General features: G+C 39.3%; 3 protein-coding genes across 3 annotated transcripts in view; 2 read left to right on the top strand and 1 right to left on the bottom strand.

Annotated features, from left to right (window-relative positions):
• The window catches only part of stx8 (syntaxin 8), a 59,035-nt gene extending 51,810 nt beyond the window's left edge, over positions 1-7,225 (bottom strand). Inside the window, exons 1-5 of the mRNA XM_074696748.1 lie at positions 7,090-7,225; positions 6,201-6,300; positions 6,006-6,100; positions 5,656-5,766; positions 577-707 (exon numbers count right to left, since the gene is read on the bottom strand). Of these exons, the coding sequence (XP_074552849.1) occupies positions 577-707; positions 5,656-5,766; positions 6,006-6,100; positions 6,201-6,300; positions 7,090-7,106 (454 nt within the window). The 5' untranslated portion in view covers positions 7,107-7,225. The remainder of the gene's footprint in view (positions 1-576; positions 708-5,655; positions 5,767-6,005; positions 6,101-6,200; positions 6,301-7,089) is intronic.
• Positions 7,226-8,688: 1,463 nt separating this feature from the next.
• On the top strand, positions 8,689-13,975 carry LOC141800437 (TBC1 domain family member 24-like). Its single transcript, XM_074682971.1, has 11 exons — positions 8,689-8,900; positions 9,012-9,190; positions 9,299-9,554; positions 9,658-9,774; positions 9,859-10,275; positions 10,377-10,616; positions 10,706-10,861; positions 13,009-13,072; positions 13,181-13,279; positions 13,392-13,698; positions 13,779-13,975. The coding sequence occupies exons 1-11, from the start codon at positions 8,695-8,697 to the stop codon at positions 13,973-13,975; spliced, it is 2,238 nt and encodes a 745-aa protein (XP_074539072.1). The 5' UTR covers positions 8,689-8,694.
• Positions 13,976-14,779: 804 nt separating this feature from the next.
• On the top strand, positions 14,780-18,227 carry LOC141807199 (uncharacterized). Its single transcript, XM_074693001.1, has 3 exons — positions 14,780-14,912; positions 16,510-16,566; positions 16,713-18,227. Exons 2-3 carry the CDS (start codon positions 16,518-16,520, stop codon positions 17,834-17,836), a joined length of 1,173 nt encoding a protein of 390 aa, XP_074549102.1. The 5' UTR covers positions 14,780-14,912; positions 16,510-16,517; the 3' UTR covers positions 17,837-18,227.
• Positions 18,228-18,656: the final 429 nt, after the last annotated feature.

Here is an 18,656-nt window from a genome sequence, read left to right as displayed (position 1 = left end):
GTCAGCATCTATTATTTTATGGACCTTTTTTGCACTTTCTATACATTTTCTAACTTTTGTTTTCTTGTATTGCTGCTGTGACTCCTCCTGAATTTCCCTTCAGAGATAAACCAAGTTTTTATATTCTTTTCTTTTCTATCCTGGCTTTCTCACCTCAGGACTGTCATGTCAACAAAGAAATGTGAAAAACAGATCAAACATTTTCTGTTGTCATGGTTTTTTTTATCATTTATAACCCCTATTTTGGTTTTTATTTACACAAGAGTTGATGGAACATGCAATTGTTGAAAGTTTGGATTTTGAAAGGTATTTTTCCACCTCTATCAATGTTTTCAGACCCCCACATTGGAAACCACCAAATTTATTCATCAAAAGAGAATGAAACACATTCCTGAAAACTCCAAATTGGCTTAATCTTGTATTACAACATGCTCCTTCAGAAGGAAAGAAGTGTTTCTTAAAAGATATGAGTCTGTCACTGACAGTCAAACAAGGCAGCAGCAGCTGTGAGCTTCAAACACAAAGGAAGAGATTGAGAATATCACTGTTAGCATTTATTCAATTATGTGTCATTACCCTCAATGATTCTTTGCTGCTGCTGTTTGATCTCTCCGAAGCTCAGCCCTCTGGTCTCATCCGTCTCGTTGATCAGCCAGGGGTTAGCTGCACCTCGACTTCCTCCTGCCCCTTCGGACATCAACGTCGACCTGTAAACAAAATGACAACATTCACTTCCTGAAAGAAAAAAGTTACGAGAAAATTCAAACAACACGAGAAGATGATCAAATCGAAGCAGCTCAGGGTTATTACCGTGTGGTACACTTCATGAGCTGTGAAGGATAAAATTTGTCATTTTTAGACTCTTTCAGCATAAACCGCTTCTGATCAAAGTATTACTTTCTCAACATGTCTTTTAAGTTGTTTGACAGCTGAAAAATCCCAGGTCAGCTCGTGCAGCGTGTACAGTGTGTGCTAATCTGTAACAGAACTGCAGGCTGCTGGGGAGGTTTGGGCCTGACAAACTGACAGACCAGAGACCTCTCTGCACTGTGTTGTACTGTACTCTGTGTGGTTTGAAAGCTATTCCTCTGCTAATAGCTTAAAGCTGTGTTTCTGACCCCCACATGGCTGTTTTTGGGAGACAGATCCAGAATCTCTGTGTGAGGTCAGATTTACTCATGTCTGCTGCGAGTAAATTGTCTGCTGGTCAAGCATAATCGAGAGACATGATCTGATGTTGGCCAATCTGGGACTGAGGCAATAATTATATTTACACATTAAACTACTATTTATAATGGAGAATCAGAGCCAAAGTGAGGGATAAAAAATGACTTTCTGAGAACGAAGATGTCATATCATGAGAACAAAGTGGTGAGACAGAAAAATGGTGGATATTCCCAAGTATAATATCATGCTTTGTGATTGTTCAAAGGAAGATTGTATTTTGTTTTCAAGCCAAGTCACAGCCTTACACAATAAAAGCTGTATTTAGAGGGCAGTAAAGGGACAATATTAAATACAGTAAGAGCCATGTGTTAGGGTTTTTTGTTGTCTTTATTTTTTACCGGGCCACTAGAGGTCATGGTAGCATCATGGGATGCAAGCTGAGGTGGCTGCAGGTGGTAAAAGTTTGAGTTAAAGGATAGAACCTGTCTGAAGTGTAGGAGCCATATAGTTTTGGACTGTGCTCAGGTTCTCTTTCATATTAATTTTTCATCTCATATCCAGAGGATTATTGGAAGCAGTGACGACAAAGTATTGTTTTTTTTTATTTGGCGTTAAATCAAGGATTGAGCTTTCAGTTTGTTTATTTTCTTCAACTTGACACATGTCAAAAATCTCATGAAGTATCAGACCATAGAGGCAAACTGTGAAGCAGGGGTGCCCAAATTCTTTTCAGTGAAGGGCCAAAAGCAAAGCTTTCATGTTGCAGTGCATGATATTAAATATGCCTATAGCATAATTGTGCAAAATAAATACTCATACAAGTGATTTTGAAAATAAAAACAATTTTCTTTACTGCATTTCACAGCATGGAGCGCCTGAACATCCATTTAGCACAAATACTGGGCCTGTGTCTTCAGAGACAATTAGTGCAAAATAACCTAAACAACATGGGACACAACACAATCCCATGAAACCAAAATAGTGCATTTTCCATCATTTTAAAATGAGGAATAGTCATAAAACTTTACAGCTGCTTTAGACTTTTTTCCTTATAAATGACAACTAAATCTACATCAATTTACATAATTTACAAAAATTTTTATGTAATAAAAATTCAGACATGGGCAGCGGGCCCCCAAAAAATCACTTGCGGGCCAACTTTGGTCCACGGGTCACAAATTGGACAGCCCTGCTTTATATAAATAAAATCCATCCAGATATATAATTCTATAAAAAAATAAAAATATATTTATATTAAAAAAATTATAAGGGCATAAAGTCATATTATTATGAGGAAAAAAAGGTTGTAATTATCCGAGAATAGATCGGAAAAAGTCGTTTTTTTGAGATTTAAGTAGCACATCTTTAGAGAAAAGTCATCATTTTTCAGTCCAAGAATCTTTGGACAACTGTTATATTATTTCAATAATAATATTTTTACTAGGGGTGCATAGATCACAATATTCTGGCCGACCATCGATCCTTAAAAAGCCTGACCTGCCGATACTGATTTGGGCCGATACCAATTTTATTCCTTTTTTTAAACCATCATCATATACCTTCAATGTTCCAATCTTATTTTATTGAAAATCATTGAACAATACCTTTAAAACCATAAAATCTTCATGTTTTAACTTAAACAATCAATAAAGTGTCCTGAGTTTTAGGTCTCGGAGCAAAAAGCCACATTGGCTTCCTGGAGGTAGTTAAGATCAGTTTCATATGTAAGGATGGGCTGATCACCCATCCTCCAAAAATAAGGAAATCGGCACCGATCAATCAGCCAGCCAATCAATCGGTGCATGTCCAATTTTTATTTGGTTACTTGACACCTCTGAAAGTAAATAAGTGGCTTATAAGGACACTAATACTTTTATAGAATTAAACTGTTACCGCTGCCTCTGAAACAACTTAAAGTGACGAGGCTCACAAGTGTTATGCACCAATAAACTTAAACATCCAAGTGCTGTAGTTGTGCTTGTTACTTATGCTGATGCACACTGAGAAATTTAGCAAAACCAGTTTACAGTATAGTTTGCCCAAACCAGTACATGCAACTGAACAAGTAAGTGTGCAATTTTGAAAAAGCCAATGACTTATTTCCTGTAATATTCAGCCCTTGTTAAACTATCGATGCAAGTTTCCTCCGGTAATATCACAACTTAATGATTCCTGAAATCTCAGCTTTCTTAAGCTTCTATGTCACTGCTGTTTTTGTTGTGCATCTACAGTTTCTCACTTTGTTTTTGCCACATTTAAAAACTCAAGTATGAAACCACTTTAGCTCATTTGTTTATGCAGGAGAAACACAAAAAGCTACTTTAATCTCAGCCCAGCTCAGTGTGATGACTGCTTCAAGCTGTTTTTGAAGTGGTAACTTAAGCAATGCGAGACCACTCACAAAGCCCTGTCTGCTACCATCCAAGAAACAGGTGAGACGAGGCATTCGCTCTAATCTCTGACATGTTTGATTACTACGAGAGCGTATGCCAGCCCTCCACTTCCTCCGTGCTGTTGCCCGGTGTGTGAAGATCCAATTAACCAGTCAGTGGGGAGCGCCAAAGCCAGTCAGGCACATCTCTTGAACTAGACTGCCGCCATCGTGGTCTGAGTGCTCATGTCCCGACTGAATGACTCAGACAGGCGAGATTTAACTAATTACAACCATTTCCAGCACAATCAAGCACAAAGGAGAGGTTAGTGGATAAAAGAAAGGTGGGTTTGAGGTGCATCAGAGCCTTGAAAAGTAGGCGCCATGTCCGTCCTGACTTAGTCTGAAATGGAGATGCTTTGAATGTATTGTTTAAGGGATGGATTGGAGTCGCCTCTGTAACCTCTGTCCCTTTTCTTTCAATCCAAAAGTTCTCAGAAAAAGAAGGAGAAAAAAAAAATAAGAGCTTAGATTATCCAGGCATGGCCAATCCACCCCCTCCCACATTCTGCCCACAGAGACCACACAGTGGGTACCCAGAAATCCAAATTACCCACCACATATCACTATTAAATTTAGGTCTCAGTGAGCAAACTTAAAGCCCTACGACCACATGATTACAGTTTGCAGAGCTAATGTATTAGAAAATGTCATTAGAGTTTCTTTTACTGGGCCTTTTATGTAATTGGGTGTGTGGTCTGTAAAAAGATGAAAGCCTGTGCAAAGCAGCACTAAGTAGATCAGTCCCCAAACTGAAGCCTGTGAAAGATACCAGAGAGAAGTAGTCCACAACACGGCATCACTAAATCTACTGACTGACATGATGAAACACTTGTTTTCTTTTTATTCAGCTGATATTTCACTGACTTCAAACAAGTATGGCAAATTCACGTGAGCACATGAGCTGAAAGTGACTTCTACTGAGCCTTTAAAACTTAATAACAACACAGAACAAACTTGTTTTTTGAAGACGCTGTAACCCTCAAAACTTAAAAACATGACCCCATTTCCTCTTCCTGTCCAAACAAACATCACCTGAATTGGACCAGGTCAAACCGTACACACAGTAATGACGGTGTGTCGCTGTTGTGCTTTCAAAGCTGTCACATCGACGTAAAATCAGACGATGAAGAGGATATAAGCCATGACAAGCACCTCTGTGATTAAACCCACATGAACAAGACGAAAAGCTCTGAAAAGTGGCACCTTCCACCTCTGTTCATCAAGATCACATACATTCATGTGTGTTCTGTGTATGTGTGTGTGTGCATGTGTGTGTTTTCATTTCAGGAGGTGCCAAACGTGTGATCAACAGAGTGAAACCAGCACATCCCTTAATGAAGAAGAATTAGCCGTGAAGTTGTCAAAAATGGCAGACAGACGGACTTCCTCCTGAGTGATGAGGTCACAGCACACAGGTCACTTTGAAAGACTTTCAGAGGAAGTTAGTGACTGTTCACATACCATCAAAGAACAAAAAGGGTCTGTGGCCTCTGAGGTCAAGGACAGGAGAATGAGGATTCATTATTTTTAATTGGACGGCCAGTGTTCGATATTTGATACACAAAAAGACTCAGAAACACAGAAATCTACAAATGAAAAGTGGCATGTTCTACAAATTCAGGAGGCTTAGCTTGCTTTGGGTTTTGACACTGACTGACAGTGATGTAAAATAACAAGGGAGTTTAAATACCACAAAACCTCCTTGGAGGATAAAGGAAAGAATAACTCTGCTGTTGTCTAAATTATAGTTCATAATCAGTCAAAACTGCTTGAGGATAACTATTCAATGCATCCTGTAAATTGAGTTATAGGAATGTATCTTTTTTTTTATTTTTTGAGGAAGACTCATGCTCTCAGTCAATGAATCTGTAGCAGCCACAGATCCCGATTATGTGGAATTTCGCCAAATTTACAAAATGTGTATCAAATGGTCTGATCATCTGCATTTGACTCCAAGAGACACATAAACTTGCCTTTTTAGAGTTTCAAACACTGACTTCTTCTTTTTTTTTCTTCTTCAATTTGCAATAATTTAACAGCCTATTTTTGCTCACCTTGATGGCTCAGGCTCTGAGATGTCACCCTTGAAGGAGGCATTGAGCTGCCTCTCTTTGGTAAGCAGATCGTCAATGAGGTTCTGCCTCCTGTCAGCTTCTGCCTGCATTCTGATTAAGCCAAATTAAGGTCAACCATACTTATTTTAAACATGCAATGCAAGAGGAGAGAGGTTTCTTTTGACTGCTCTGTGTTGTTGGCACCTTAAGACAGTTTAAGAAAAGATTTTCGAAACACTCTGGCTCCCTCTATAGGAAGCCAGCTGCTACTGCAAACACAAGAAACCAAAACATTGTAATCCACACCCCATGACAGACCTTGCATGACACTTTATCAAAAGAAAGGATACATGCGCCGCGATGATGATGCTCGCAAAACACCATCTTTGAGCAGGGATATATTCTGTTTTAGCTTCTGAAGCGATGCCCGCAGTGTCATATTGATCTGAAAGAGAACAGAAAAGTTATTTGCACCACAAAACAACCAGACATAATGACATGCATTCAGTTTGAATTCTTCTTCACCTGTGAATTTCACTGCTTACCTTGGCAGGGTTACCCCCTGTTCTCTGCTGCCTGTTGCGTTCATGGATGTTTTCTGCGATTTCCTGTGCCAAGCGACTTGTGGCATCATAATCCTGTACCCTAGGAATGAAGCAATGAGAGAGGTGTCATGTAAATCAACTTGTCATTACTGAATTAGGTCAGCCAGTAACCACAAACAATCAGTTTTAGCTCTCAGATTTATTTGATATGGCACACAGAAGATGAAAAGCACTTGTTCATTTGGTCGTTGGACACTTGTCACTTCCTAATTTTGTGATGCCATAAAATAAAAGTATTGTGTAGTAATTTTAGGGAATGCTGTACATTAAGAAACAGTTTATACACGGTTAATCTTTCTTTTTTTGCCTTGCTCGGATTATTAAGAGCTCAGTTAGCAAAAACCTCTACAATAACAGGTCATTTTTGGGAGTGAAAACAAAGATAGCTAAGCAAATAAACCACTGAGTGTGCAAACAGGCTCAGGAACACGATGACAGGTTTTCAGACAGCACTACGCCCCTGTTTTTGTTTGTGTTTCAGTATTATAGCTGCTTAAATGTCAAAGACTGAGCCTGACATACATCATGTGACATTTTTAGCATTTCCTTTTCCTTATCCATCAATGCTAACTCCACAACTTCTCGATATTATGTTAGAAATGTCTAAAGTTTGACTCTACATATTCCGAAAATGATTACGAAAGTACTAAATTAAAAACGACTCAGCATGTTGTGTTAGCACACCCCTCTTTATTTCTGTAGGTAAGAGCTAGCCTTGTAGCTAACAGGATACAGAGAGATTAGCCTATAAATCTGCTCAGAAACGTTTTAAATCAAAGGTATCGACACCGTTGAGACATATACTGCATCATCTGACTGTATTACTTACCAGGGATCTTGAAACATTATGATAAAGCTCGTTACAAAGAGAAAATCCACTTATTTTGACTATCCGGCAGTATAATCACAAGCAGACTGCTTCTTGTTTGTGAGTGACGCCACTACGGCACACCGGGAGGGACACAAGCGAGTGTAGCGAGTTTTGCGAGAAAACCGCATTGAATTTTTAAAGGTTTTTATTCTATATTTTAGACAAGGTTGGAAACGTAATTAACAGACTGAATCCGACATTATTACTGTTGAAATTTGCACATATTATATATTAGCGATGCTTCAACCAAAATATCCACTTGCACTGAAAAAAAGAACTAACTGGTAATACCAGGACTTAAGGACTTTATAGGAAGAGTCCTCTAATAAACAAATTTGCATCATAAGATTATTATTTTTAGTTTTATATAACTTTTATATAACTCAGAAAACCTCATAAGGACTAACAGTGTCTTATTTAAGAGTGTCCTTGCCAAACCAGCAGCAACACATTCCAAAGAAGTTTCAACAAACAACACAAAAATTTAAAGTATGTCAACATTTTCTGGATCACATAACACAAAGTCATCTGTCAAAGCATATAAAAGCTGATGCATCTTCATCCAGCACCTTCAGGCTACTTTTTAAAAAGCATTTACAGAGACCAGCTCACTTGAACTTGAATTGTTTTGCAGCAACTTGCAGGCTGCAGGAGCAGAGTACCCAATTTCACCAATTTAAAAAGTTTAATTCAATTAATCTTTTTTTTAGATTTTTCACCCTTTATAATCATGATACACTATCACATTTTTCAGACTCCTTAAAGACATTCTGATTCTTAATATAGTTACTCTGACTGCATTCATTTCTCAAATCATCCCCATCTATTCAAGAAGTAAATTTTCCTCTAGCCTTCATGGAAAACACAGAGTACCAAGAGCTTGCACTTCTCTTGTCCTGGTGCTAATGGGTTTGTTTTTTAGCTGCGTTACATGTGGAGCCCCCATATGAGATAAGTACGTGTGGACGTTTCATGTTTCATGAGCAAACAGTAGTTTTGTTTGGATCAAAACATACATCTGTTGTACAGAATAATAACCTTTGGAAGACTTCTTGGAATTGGCTCATTTGGCATTTTGATGCTACGCATGAAGCAGTTTCAGAGAAAGACCAATATGTACAAATTTGCTGTCCTCTTTCTTATGACCTTATTTTTTTAGTTATTAATAGGTATGAATATTATAATAAAAAGGAAAAATGATACTTTAATATAATGGTGGCACAGAGAAAGAAAAATGAAAAGTATGTCAATGCATAGTGCTCAGATAAAATCTGCAAAGTTTCCACATTTTGTCATGTGATCCACCAGGTTCAATTTCATGTTTGTGACTTCTTACTTCTCAGAATGGGGCACTTTGTGTTGACAAAGTTGAAAAAAGGTAAAGTGGTTGGTTTTCTCCTCTCTCATTGGCTGAAGCCACCACAAACAAAACATACCACCATGGCTTGCCTCACAAGGGCCCAGCCCACTCAGACTGGTATAAAGCTCTAATCCAGACAACCTGCAGCCAGTAACAGAAGACACCACCAGTGGTTTGCATTTTTATCAAAAATAAGAATTGAGATGATTCAAGTGTCAAGATCGCCTGAGTTCTCCAACTGCGGGAGGATGAATTCACTCGCGTTGCCCACATCTGCAGATCAAGACCTGGGCTCTCTGGCTGGAGGGCGAAGCAGACAAAGATCTCACTCCTATTACAGTCGTGAGGACTGTAAGAACTATGGTGTGCAGGTGCAGACAGAGGAAACCTTTTTAAGACCTCGCTCCAGGTATGTTCAACCTTCAACAAAGGAATCACACTGTTGTTTTTTTCCTAATATATGTGATAAGAATACTGCTACGTGCTTTAAATTAATAAGATTGAATCCACTGCTTCCTAGATCCTTTTACAGTATGGAGACATCAGACCCTGGATCCAGCCCTGCCACAGCAAACTCTACGCTGTCCAGTCCTCTGAAGCTGAAGGCAAACTCCCTGCTGCAGTACCAAGTCAATAAAAAGGAAATCAAGAAGTCCAGGCCAAAACAGAACAAGCACTCTCCATCAAGAGACCTTCATGGTACTGAAACAAGTTCTTCATGCATTATGATGTCAATTAGAATTGTATTTTTTAGCTTATGTTTTTCAGTTAAAGATAAACACATTGGGGTTTGCACATTTTTTCTAGGCAGTAAAGGCAGTCCAAAGTCCATGATCACCATCTCCGAGTCGGACAACTGGGAGATAAGCTCCAGCTCAGGGATGAAGTACGGACAGTTTGTGGACTGGGAGAAGATTGATCCTGAAGCAGCTGAAAGATACCAGCAGATCCTCAAAAGCGGTCACCAGCAGCTGAAAACTATGGGTCGAGAAGGATTCTGGGAAATGCCCCATACTCTCAGAGCCAAAGCTTACTATCACATCATCCACAGCATCAATTCCATGTAAGATACCTCAGATTTCGTGAGCTGAAATGCTCAGAATAATAGTTTTTTCATAATATCTCACATTACATGATTCTGATGTGTGTCGCTGATATTGCTGCAGAGGGACAGTCGCTCCAGACAGAGAGGTCTACTATGAGTTGTCCAAGAATCTCTTTGGGGAGCAGAAAATCAGCTCTCATCCTGTGCCAGAGTACATGGAAGCAGGAGAAATTCCCAGGTTTGGTTTTAGGGTAACTGAAGGCAGCATTTGATCATTTAGATAAGGTAGAGTCTGTAACCGAGACATTTTTCTCTTCTCTAGATACTGTCTCAACAAAGCAGGCCTGAACTCTGTCAAGAAGATCCTCCTCTGTCTCGGCAAATACTTCCCAGACATGAACTTCTGCCCCATCCTGCCCGAGCTGGTCTCCCTCCTTCTCCACTTCAGCCAGGATGAAGCCGAGTGCTTCCACAGCGTGTCCCGGCTGATCTGCTACAAAGATCCCAACAAGCGTTACATCGACCAGACTTTCCTCACCTACCGAGCCTCCTGCATGACATTTGGTGACCTGGCAAACAGGTGCTGCAGGGGCATCCGCAAACTGATCGCAAGCTCTCACCAGAACCTCTTTGAGTTCTACTCAGACTGGATCATGTGGATATTTGCAGACCTTCCCTTCACATACGCCATCAGAGTGCTGGATGTCTACCTACTAGAGGGGTACAAGGTGCTTTACAGGTGTGTAAATCCTTTATCTATACATGCAGATTCTTGTAACATAACCTTTTGTTTCATGAGTGAGCTAAACACTTTGATAACCTCACATTCACTCTTCGTAGGGTGGCCCTGGCTTTGCTCGGCCTCTACAAAGTATCTGTTTCATCCCGGGTTGCAGACGTTGAAGACTTTAGAACAGATATGAAGAGGTTTGTGCAGAGCATAGCTCGTCACTGTACAGCTGAGAAGCTTTTAGAAAAGGGTTTCATGATTCCAATAGCCACAAGAAGAGAGCTCAACCTCCTGTTCAACGCCAACAAAGACTCCCTCATGCAAAAAGGGGTCAGCATACACCAGAAAAGGTGAGTTCATGCACTGAACAGAAGAAAATAGAGAGTGTAAGAGCTGGAAAACTGGTGAAATTAACCTTAGCGCTTTTATGTTCTTAAAGGCAGTGGGTTGAAACAGTGGACTTCAACAACATCACCTCCAGTGTTGTGACAGCCACAGAGATGAGAGTGGTCTGGGCTTGGATACCTGAGCGCTTTGCACTTTTCAGCCCAATTAGGCTCTTCAGTACAGCTGAACACGGACGCAGTCTTGCTTCGTAAGTATCTTTTTTTTTTCACTAGAAGCCAATTTAAGAGACAAAAAGCGAAGGACTTCTTCCTTTGCTGGCATGAATTATGAAAGGGACTTTTCTTTCATCAATCCTTGTAACTTTGAACACTATTTCAGAAGCAGCATTTCAGATGAGGTCAGGGTATTGTGGGTCATTACTGCTGAACACCTCGTACCTGCAGTAAAAAGCATTCCCAGGTCTTATTATATAACAGAGACAGGCTGGGTGTTTTCACTGTCAACATGTGTGCACTGAGCGTGAACCTTACAGCCTGCTGGTTCCTCACAAATGCTGTTTATGCTAAAAAAAAAAAAAAAACACCAAACAACTAATGAACTAGTTCTTTAAAGGTCAGTTATTTTTTCCATAAATACAGGCATCAGTCGTACATAGATCCGATTTCTATTGGTTGCTTATTCAAATTCATAGATAACCTAGATCATGCCTCTAAAATGATAAACCTTCCCAGGAGACTAATTCCGTTTGAGGTTAGTCCAAAAATTGATATGAAACAAGAATTTTGTGAAAAGGGGCATTGGTATGGTTCACTTTGAACACACAGATGTTAAATAGCAGACACATTTGTCCAAAGCAACACACAACATTTAGTAGTTGGGGGTGTGGTACCTTGCCCGCGCTAGGACTTGAACCAGCAAACCTTCGGTTACAAACCCAAGTCCCCATGGACTAAGCCTCTGCTGCCTTAGTATGAAGAAAACTACGGCCTGTAAGACCACAAGGAAACCAAAAGAAAGCCTTAAACCCAGCTGTATCCTTCAATGGTGAGATATGAAGCCAATGCAGAAGTGCTAAAAGCTGCAGTTCCTTAAGTGTCCACTTGAGGCTGGCTCTGAAAGTATCAGAAAACACATTCGCACTGGTTTGAGAATAATGATTTTCTTACAGCAAAAAAAAAAGATTTAAAAAGCCTTGTAGAAAAAAAAACCAATAACTTAAATTCTGAATAAACAATAATAATAATAATAATAATAATAATAATAATAATAATAATAATAATAATAATAATGACAATAATAATAATAATAATATTTCTTTCATTTAGCACTTTTCAATACAAGTAACAAAGTGCTGGTCACTATGAACAGTAAAAACAGGAAAAAATGAACAGCAGACAGTAAAAAACGATAAAACCCTCCAAACATTGGACGTCTGAGAGACATGCAGACCACGTCAGTATTGGGTCTGTCCGTCCAAGACCATATCTAGACGTCAGAGCATGTGCAAGGGGTACAAAATGCAAAATGGGTACAAATTTTGACATCTAAATCTAAACATTTTTGGACGTTGTAATTACATTCAGCATTTGAACATCATTTGCAGACCAAATCTATACTTCAATGAGACTTTCAAAATGGATCCAAACATTCAGACGTCATTTGTAGACTTTTATTTTTAGACGTTAATCTGTCCTCCATACAACGACCGAAAGAGACGTGATAAAAAACCTTCATTCTGCACCTTCAGGAGACCTGATCTGGATGTCAAAAATTACGCTAAATATATGTCAATTCACAACACATAAGTAGCCAAGCAACTGAATAAATCAATAGAAGCAAAACCAATACAATCTAGATTAAAAAATAAGACAGAATCACAAATAAAAGCTTTTCAGTAAAAATGGGTCATCAGTAGTGAAATAAAACAAGAAACTGATTGTGCTGAAGTCTGATCTCTTCTAGCAGGCTGTTCCAAAGTCTAGGGGCTCTTACAGAGAAAGCTCTATCACCCTTGGTCTTCAATCTAGACCTTGGAACAGCCAGTAGATTACTGCCAGAGAATCTCAGACTGCGTGGGGGTACATATGGGGTTAAAAGCTCAGAAATATAGTGAGGTGCACGTCCGTGCTGGGCCCTAAATATGAATAAAAGAATCTTAAATTCAATCCTAAAAGCAGCAGGCAACCAGTGTAGGTCGGCTGGTGTGAGATGTGCACATTTCCTAGTATTTTGTATTGTTTTTAGACGGTGGATTGATTTTTGGTTGAGGGATACAATAGTCAAGATGGAAGGATGATCAGATCATTTCTTTAACTGCACACACTGTACAGGGAGCTTTCTATTTTATGTCATATTTCTTTCATAGTCTTTTATATGCATTGTTTCCTCCCATAGATTCTACTCACATGTGGAGGGACATGAACCTGCGGTCTTGATAATCAAAACTATGGATGAAGAGGTGACACCATGAATGAACGTTGATAATAATACATTTGATGTTTAAAGATCATCACTGTGCATGGGGACTGAAACGTTGGCACTAACATATTCCTATTATGTTCCCCAGGTCTTTGGTGCCTTCATCTCAACAGATGTGATTGAAAGAAGAAAGCATGACTCAGATGGTCTTACTTATTTTGGAACAGGGGAATGTTTTGTTTTCACGGTGAGACACATTTCCTGATTTCATCCCCTTAAAATCGAACTCTTGGAAGTTATGTTAACTTCTAAACACATTTAAAAAAACAACTGAGCAAGAAATCTCCCTCCTCTTTCAGCTTCGCCCCAGCATGGAGCGCTACCAGCAGGCCATGGTCAACATCATGACAAGGAGGGTGACCCCTCAGCAGGTTCGGATCAACAGTGATGCTTCCTCTGAGGTGTCCAGTACTAGTTGGTGTCGTAACAACTTAAACACAGGTACAACTCTGACCTGTCCTGCTGGCACCCCCCAAGACCCCAGTTACCTCACAGTCCCCTTCACTGCCCCCTCAGAGGAGCCCATGACTGCAAAGGAGCCAAAGAGACACAAGGAACAGGATGCCTCCATGTTCATAGCAGGCAGTGACAGTCAGCTGGTAATTGGTAGGTACAGTTAACACACTCTGTTTTCTCTAGTGTATTATTTTTTAAACAAAGATGTTTATAAATGTGTCCTCTCATAGGTGGTGATGGTGGTCATGCACTCTGCCTCCAGGAGGATCTACTGGGAGGATACTCACAGCCTTGTGATACGTTCAAAAGCAGCTCACTCTGCAAGGGACATTTCAAGATCCAAGCACTTGAAGTGTGGGGCATCCAGAACTCCATTTCCCTTTCCCACAGTTTTCACTCTTGCAAACCAACAGGAGAGCGCCAATGAAATTTTGTCTTTTAAGACATGCTGAAGATTTTCCTGTTGATCTTTTAACAGGCCTGATTATACTGTAAAATGAATATTTCATGCATATGCTGTGAAGCTTATATTGAGTAAGATTTGACTCATCTTATCATTTTTTCAAAGTTCAAAGGTCAAAGGTTTCTTTATTTATGCCTTGCGGGGTTTTTTTATCCCCTTTATTACTATTTACTCCTATCTTATGTCCACACTTTTTTGAAGACGATTCAAATCTCATAACTCTGTATCATCAATAATTGCTGATGTCATCTGAATGTCTCTGAAAGTCATGCTAAAGATTTTTTTTTTTTTACTTTTTGATGTACGCTTACACTATTGAATATGATATTCCTTGAGCTCCAGATTTCAAATTATATGCATTTGTATGCTGTTTCTAACAAAGTTTCTAAGCCCATAAATATAAGCATATATTTTCTTGTTGTCACACCGATCAGATAAATTTCTAAACCTTTTAAATTTTGTCAAAATCACTGGCACTGTACTCCTTACCAATTAAAATCAAGTTTATGACTGCTTTTTAAGCTACTAGAAATGTAATGTTCTTATCCTTAGCTTGAAAACATGAACGCCATTTGTTTGATATTTTTTGTTTGTCTGTTTTTTTTATAACAGCAAAATAAAAAAAAATATATTTCAAAAATAAAAAGGTGATACCATAATAAAAATGAATACTCAACAAAACCGGAGGTGTCTGTTTAGTTACGTGTAGGGTAAACGTTGGATTCCGACAAAACATCCGATTTTACGTGAAGCACGTGAAGGCAGCATAAAAAGGGACGGGCATGTAGCTGCTAACACATGAAGCTGCAGAGACTAGCATCTCAAAAAGAAAGATGTAGGCTGTATTCGTAACATTTCAGGCTACAAATGCGACAGTCTTCTTTTGAGGATAAGTGAAGAGGTAGGGGTCCATTTAATTCCCAGTGGTTTATTTAATACGGCTTCTTAACCAGACAGCAGCATTAGCTTTAGCTCAGTTAGCTTTCCTGGCTTTCTCTGTTTACATGCGTCTGTGACTAACCGTCATACAACACAAACTATGTAAGCCAATGCAGTAGCGTTACGCGTTTGTTTAAGCATGCAAGGAGTGTTTTTTTTATTTTAAAGAAGATCCATGCATGCAAATATTCCTTATGTAGCAGCCCTGCGCATTTACAGATGTTACATTTAGGGGGGCAACAATGTGGTATCACATTTCCACATATTCAGTATATCATGTGAGTCATTATTCTCCATGTATCGCGTCCCGAGTCAGCGTGTATTCCTCATCCTAAACAAAATGACGTGTTGTCTGTTCTCTAAAATATACATGTCCTATTTTAACTTTGGTTACATCACACTTAACTCAGCTTTAAAAATACCTGACAGTGTAGGCTGTGAGACTGTTTGAATCTAATCAGGAGGTGCTTGATCCCTGGAATTAACAATGCTCAGGTTCATTGCATTACTTGACACCCTGCCCTCTAAATTTGCCACCCACCCCCTTTTATATTATTGTAATTCAAAGTTTTAGGCTACTTTAAAACTTAAAGTAAGAATAAATTACAATTTAATACCTTAAAGGAGCAGTTGTGTGCACAAAAACACACTTTCAAGTGCTCGCTTGGGAGGCAAAAACATTAGCTCAAGTGCCCTTGAAAACACCTGGAACTCAGTGTCCTTTTCAGTGGCATGAAGAATGTGCCTTTTTTTCTTTTTGTCCCTGTCCTTCAGAAAGTCTGTGCTCACCACTTTTTATGAGTCATCAGACCTGATCCCAACAGACAATTTATGACTTTTCTGTCCAATAATTTGCAGCAGAACTTAATGTCTTAAACCCAGTGTCTCAGAACGACATCATCAAGTGTTTCATTATGTTGAATTACAAAGAGATCCTCATCCTCAAGTGTTATATAGGTTCTATCGTCTTTTGAAGTTAATCTTGTGTCCATAAGATAATTATTGTGTGTAATTAAGTGGTGCTCAAAAGATAATGATCCAGTGAGCATGTAATAGTGCGAGTTCATCAGATAAAAATAATGGTATAAGATGTCAGCAGCTTTGTTGAAGTACAAGTTGTTACCTTGTACTGAAAAAATTGATACTTTAAGCCTTACTTTGGGGTTAAACGTGCAGAAAGAGACAAGGCTACAGCAACTTACACTCCCCCTTACTTTGTCTTCCAGATTCTGAAAAACTGGTCCATGCCTTTATCTCCCTCGGACTAAATTACTGTAACACACTTTTCATCAGGATCCGAAGCAACAGGCTCCAGTTTTTTCAAAATAGAGCAGCTTGGATCCTGATGAAAGTACATAATGAAAAACACATTGCAGCGATCCTGCAATCACTTCACCTGCCCTTAGGGTTGAATACAAAAGCTCCCTGGTGACACATCCGTTTGGAATTTTTAAAAGTCAGTTTCAGAATAAAAAAATGTAGTGCCAGTAAAACCCTGCTGAACAACACTGATGTAAGCTATCCTTTTTTGTGTCTGATTCTGTGTTGTGTGTTTTTAGTTGCAGTCATGGGTCCAGACACAGAATCTGTCCCTAAAACTGAATCTTCAGAAGACAGTAAGTTCTGATGTTTTTTTAAATTTCTATTGGTTCCTAAAGTGGGGTTTCCAGAATCAAGAACTATTTAAAATTGCATTATTCAGGGTTAAATTTTATATTAATATATTATCTTGTGTATTCTCTTCTCTGTGTTTGTTCTCCAGGTCCAGCAGAAATCACTGTCAATATCTCAACAGATTCTGACTCAAACGATGCATCAACCTCCCCAGAGCCTGAGAACTCCACACAGTCAAGGAGGAGCACAACTGACAAGTGTTACCCTTGTCCCGTCTGTGGGAAGGTATTTGACAGACCATCGAAGCTAGAAAGGCACAAACCTGTCCACACAAGGAAGCCTAAGACTGTTCATCAGTGTGAGCACTGTGACAAGACTTTCACACAGCAGGAGAAGCTGATCCGACACCAGAGTTGCCATAATAGGACGAACAAGCATCCATGTCCTGACTGTGGGAAAGTGTTCAACAGACCTTCAAAGTTAGAGAGACACAAGCCTATACACTCTAAGAAACCAAAGGTGCCTCATCAGTGCTCGTACTGCATGAAGACTTTCAGCAAACTTAACAAACTTGTCCGTCATAAGCGAATGCACACAGGGGAGAGACCTTTCATCTGCTCCGTGTGCAAGAAAGGTTTCTCTGAGGCAGGCCACTGCAAAGCACATGAAAAGACACACGAGGAGCAGCCAGAGAAACCCCACTGCTGTGCTGACTGTGGGATGTGCTTCTTCAAAGCATCCGAGCTTCGACGGCACTCCCGTTCCCACACAGGGGAAAAACCTTTCAGGTGCACGCTGTGTGAGAGCTGCTTCTCCCGCTCGGAAGGACTCAAGAGACACATGAGGAGCCACACGGGGGAGAGACCGTACAAATGTGCAACCTGTGAAAAGGGATTTTATTCTCGTCATGATTTGAACATTCATGGACTCACCCACTCAGGGGAGAAACCACATCTTTGCCCCGTGTGTGGGAAAGGTTTCTCACAGCTGGGTAACATGAAGGAGCACGAACAAAACGTTCACATTAAATCGGAGAAGTATATCTGCAACGAATGTGGAGCAACATTCACACGGTACAAGTCCTTGACCAAACATCAGCGTACACACACGGGAGAAAGACCCTATCTGTGCCTTACCTGTGGGCGCAGGTTCTCATGGAGTCATTCTCTGAGCAGACACCGCAGGACACACGCACACAGACAGATGTCTATGGAAGCAGCCAAAGACACGTCAAGTTTAGAAGCACCCTCTGAAAGTCCCGCTAATTCTTAAAGGAGTAAAATCATGTTCAGAGATTTTCCTTGAGCTAAAGTCAAGGAAAAACTTCCCAAGTTGTAATACATAAAAACATAAAGGCAAAGCTTTTTTCAAATTTCACTGCGCTGGTTGTTTTGTCCACACAATATCAGCCTCAAATGCTTTCTCTGCTTACAACCCTATTGTTTTCTTACAGTCTTTTTAATCACAACCATTGTTTCACTGTTTTGTTTGTTTTTTATTTTTTTGTTTAGGGAAAGTCTCCCTATTGTTTTTTTTTCTTTCTTGTGCTGGTCCCACTTTGTTTTACTTGGCTGAAACTTGCCTTCCAAAGGTATGGAAAAAGGTATACTGAAATGCTTTCTAATTTCCTAATAAACCAAAAATTACATCATATACATACTTTTGTGTTTCAGAGTTAATTTTTAAATGCATATTTCAAAGTATAATCTCAACTACGTACTGGGTATACTCAGATTTTCTTGTTGCAGTCGATGACATTTGCATAGTTTCCTGCAGAATGTCCACCATTCTTATTAAAATTACAAAAAGAAAAAAAATTCTGTACCACCTGTTTTTTTCTGCTATTTTTGCTTTACTTATTTATGATGATTTAATGTAGATTAATGTCTTGGTCATAGCAGATACGTAAAGACACAGACACACTGCAGGGTTCCAGTGTTCCAAACACTTTAATTCACCAGGTTAGTGCACCTGTTTCTCATCAGACTCAGTCTTTTACTTTGTTTTATTGTCTTACAAGAATAAAGTCATAAAGTTGACACTGTTTTATAACATTAATACGAGTAAACATGTTTATATATATATATATATA

The sequence above is a fragment of the Halichoeres trimaculatus genome, unplaced genomic scaffold, assembly GCF_033239565.1.
Source record: "Halichoeres trimaculatus isolate MK-OKI-2021-1 unplaced genomic scaffold, fHalTri1.1 fHalTri1_scaffold_2, whole genome shotgun sequence".
NCBI lineage: Eukaryota > Metazoa > Chordata > Actinopteri > Labriformes > Labridae > Halichoeres > Halichoeres trimaculatus.
Note: the sequence above shows the minus strand (reverse complement) of the source record. Positions and strands in the feature narration are given on the sequence as shown.